Source organism: Mus pahari, chromosome 8, assembly GCF_900095145.1.
Source record: "Mus pahari chromosome 8, PAHARI_EIJ_v1.1, whole genome shotgun sequence".
Classification (NCBI taxonomy): Eukaryota; Metazoa; Chordata; class Mammalia; order Rodentia; family Muridae; genus Mus; species Mus pahari.
Genome location: NC_034597.1, coordinates 67,571,807 through 67,575,916, shown reverse-complemented (window position 1 = coordinate 67,575,916; position 4,110 = coordinate 67,571,807). Strand labels below are relative to the sequence as shown.

The following is a 4,110-nucleotide window of genomic DNA, read 5'->3' as shown; positions in this document are numbered from 1 at the left end:
ATTGAAGTTTCCCCTTTCCAGATGATCCTAGCTTATGTCTCAAGTTGACCAAAAAAAAAACCCAAACAAACAAAAAACAAAAGAATAAAACCAAAACAAAACCAGAAACAAACAAAAAATCCCTAAACCCCAGCCAGCAATTTGGTTCTTTAGTTTCTTTGTTTGTTCCTCGATTTGAGATAATGACCCACACTGAAGCTCACTCTGGCTGGCCTGAAATACATGATGTGGCCCAGAATGACCTGAAACTCCTGTACTAGCCCTGTCTAAAGCCTTGCTTAGTGCTGGGACTACAGGCCTCAGCTACAATACCCAGTTCCTGTTTCTTCTTGATTACTGTGAAAGGCCTCCATTATCTGAAATAGTTCTCATGATTAAAAAGAACAATATATCTTTCACATAATTTAACTATTATAAATTGAAATTAAGTGCATGTATCATTATACAAATATGCTGATCATTGTTTTCTCATATATGATATCTCATCTCAAGTGCATTCATCTGTTTGGTTTATATCTTTATTTTAAAATGGAGTTTCAAACACATAACTGGAAGGTTCCAGTTTGACTAGATTTCAGCTCAGGTCTTGAATTATAATTACTTTGGTTGTCTCCAAGAAGCCCTGGCTTGCCCTCTTACACCAGCCCCCTGCAGGGTATGGGGTATGTGCCTGACAATAGCTTGAGATAAAACTAGGTCCACTGTGGCTCAGAAGAGTAAACTGAGCCCTGAACATGCATATGTTCAATGATCTTCCGATTGTGGCAGTAATATAATCAGCCACATTAAGCTCTTTGCACCCTGGCTTTCCTGTCATGACGAACCATAACCTGGAACTATTACTAAAATTAGCATTTTCTCCTTTACATTGCTTTTGTCTGAATATTTCAACAGATCAATAGGATAAGAGCCTCCAACAACCCCACTAAAGCATACTTTGCAACCTTGGATGGACTTGACTCTGGTTTCCTTAGCATCTTCTGCCTGTACCTGTTCTTTCACCGTGAATTTTCCTAAAATGATAACTCAAGCTGTTAGCAATCACAATTAAAACCTCAAACGGAGATGAGTAAACTATAACTTTTATGTGCATATTATGCTAACACACACCTAGACATGCAGCATCTGCTTCAGCCTTGTCTCCAGCTGAGCACAGTGAGCCCTTCCACAGTCTGTAAGGTAACCATTTCTATTTGGAGTAGCTCCTCTGAGCGATGGAACAAAGCTGATAATGTTACAGGAGCAGTCATCCGAACTGTTAACTGTGGTAAGCTGTGCTCACCTATGCTAAGACTATTAGCACCAGGCGGAATGAGATTCCAGGCATTAGGCTTTCTATCAGCTACACACTTACTAAACGTTAGGAAGGTGAGACGATGAATTCAAAACATCTTTTCAATGTTGCTTCTTTGAAAGTCTTCAGTCCTACAAGGGAATATTTTAAAACTGTATCTATAGTAATTAATATTTTAGTTTTGCTTCTCTGTAGTTATGATCAACAGAGCTTGAAAGAGAGCAATCTTATCTTCAGAGGTGTTTTTACATTCAATTTATTGCCATTGACAAAAAAATTGCCTTTCAATGTGGAAAAATATCTTTTTGAAGAGCTTTATTTTGTGCCTGCCTCATATGATGCTATAACTTTATTTTAGTCACAATATAGGAATAAAGAATTTATAGACTGAAGAGTAAACACAAATCTTATGTACTATAACAAAGGAAAATGATTGCTACCTTCTGGAGAAAAGAGGAAACAATAAAACAGATAATGACATTATCATGAATATTAATATTTATGGGCTACTTTGAAGACAGTTATAAAAAAAATTCTTAAACAGACAACTATTTATCTCAGCAACTTAAGTTATTGAAAATCCAATTGTTTCTTCCAAAGTTTTAATCTGTAAGATAGTGAATTCAACAGTTATAATCATGCATTTAGGAATGCACATTTGAAATATGCACATATACTGCTCTGCTAGTTTCCTGTAAACACTACTATTGTCTACCTAGGGCTATGCACTATAGACAGGAAGGCACTTTAACCAACAGATACCAGATTCAATCCAGGAAAAGAAGGAAGAGGAGGAAGAAAAAGGAAAAGACAATATCTGTCATTGAGACAGGCCTCTGATACTGTGTGCGGGCTGTTAAGAGTCCAGAGGATCTTCACAGTATTCTCTCCCACAGTGCTACAGGCCTGCCCTGTATTTCGCTGGCTTCCTTCTCTCCCATCCGCTTTCTTAACTCAGCTGCAGTCTTTTGCAGTTGCTGGATGTTCCACTGCCACTTCCTCCTATTTAACTGAATCTTGTTCATCTGGCAATGCAAACGCTTAAGAATTGCATCATATCTCTTATGTTGTACCTGTCAGAAAACAGTACACATAAACAGTGCTTGTGAGCACGAATCAACAGTCATAACAGTCACTCTGACTCCTTTAGAGAAAAGCACTCAATTAGAAATAATTAGAATAAATAATCAACAAGAATTATGTTAACAGTCAACATATTACCAATGCTGAAAGTTTTTGACAAAAAATGACCATTATACCTTACGTTATGGGTACTATTCCCCCTCCCTACCCCGTGTTTGTGGGGGTGGGGTGGGGGGATGTGGGGGGCTGGGTGTGAAGAAACTGAAAATCAGAGTAATTTGAACACCATTTCAAAGCTAACAAGTTGCAGTGTTTGGGATTTGAACCCAAATTCAGCACAGAGATGATTACCTTCTACTTGCCAAGGTCATTGTCCAATGTTAAGTAAATGTGGCCTGACATTGCCTCTTTATTGGTTCCTATCTGATGAAATGCAGTCTTGCTATGTAAACTGTGAGTTTAACTTAAAAGTATGCATTGGTAGCACAGCTTACTCTCGCCAATCACAGTAGCCATGCTGCAGTCATTTGCCAGCTGGTAAGACCATCATGACCATTCGGAACGGTGAGCTGTTCCTGCATATCACTTCTATTTATGTCTAGCCGTGCGGCTGGCCCACATCTCTCCCAGCTTTCTGCACCTCCTCTGGCTCTGAGGACTTAGCAGTTCATGAATTATGCACTGTCCTATTATACTCAGTTGAATTTAATTGCTCTAATGTTTGTCTTATCACCAGTTAAGAGAAATAGTTCTGTTTTCTATATCCAGCTTAAAAGATCTAAGACAGTGGTTCTCAACCTTCCTAATGCTGGGACTGTTTAATACAGCTCCTCATGTTGTTGTGACCCTCAACCATAAAATTACTTTCATTGCTACTACAAAACTGTAATTTTGCTACTGTTTGAATTGTAATGTAAATACATGTTTCCTGATGCTCTTAGGCAGCCCCTGTGAAAGGGTCATTCAACCCCCAAAGCAAGTAGCAACACAGAGGCTGAGTGCTGGTCTAAGACATGATGCGGTCTGTTGTGTCCTTGCCATTAAGTAACTGAGAAAATTGATTCTGAGCCACACAATGACACACCACAAGGTGAAGAAGCAGTGAAAATGGCAAGTGATGTGGTGTCACGATGTGGTGGCCATAAGAAGGCAAAGAAAATAAGGCATTTATCTGCAATTTTCTTTTGTTAACAACTGAATAGAATTCATCGTGTACTGCATTGTCATTATACATTTATCAGTAAAAAGATATTTAGATTTTCCTACTTCCTAGCTAGTTATTGTGACTAGAGCAGCAGTGAACACGGCTGAGAACGTGTCTGGGGAGGAGGATATGAGGCCTTGGGGCATGCGCCAAGGGTTAGAGCTAGGTCAGATGGTAGATCTACCGCTAGTGTTTTTGAAGGTTTTCTACGCTGACGTCTAGAGTGGCCACACCAGTGTGCAATCTCACCTGTGAGGTCTCCCTTTCCCCACATCCTCACCCGGGCTTACTGTTAGTTGTTTACTTGATTTCAGCCATTGTGACTGGGGTAAGATGACATCTCAGAGTACTTTTTTTTCCAATTTTTTATTATTTTCTTCATTTACATTTCAAATGCTATCCCGAAAGTCCCCTAAACCCCCCCCCCCACTACCCTACCCACCCACTCCCACTTCTTGGCCCTGGTGTTCCCCTGTACTGGGGTGTATAAAGTTTGCAAGACCAAGGGGCCTCTCTTCCCAATGATGGC

At 39.7% G+C, this 4,110-nt stretch overlaps 1 protein-coding gene across 3 annotated transcripts in view; it reads right to left on the bottom strand.

Annotated features, from left to right (window-relative positions):
• Window positions 1–1,535: 1,535 nt before the first annotated feature.
• The window catches only part of Ccdc122 (coiled-coil domain containing 122), a 60,353-nt gene continuing 57,778 nt past the window's right edge, over window positions 1,536–4,110 (bottom strand). For 2 of the 3 annotated variants that reach the window (XM_021204008.1, XM_021204007.1), the window contains one exon: window positions 1,536–2,367. In XM_021204008.1, the coding sequence (XP_021059667.1) occupies window positions 2,170–2,367 (198 nt within the window). In that variant the 3' untranslated portion in view covers window positions 1,536–2,169. The remainder of the gene's footprint in view (window positions 2,368–4,110) is intronic. The other variant, XM_021204009.1, reaches the window with a different exon arrangement.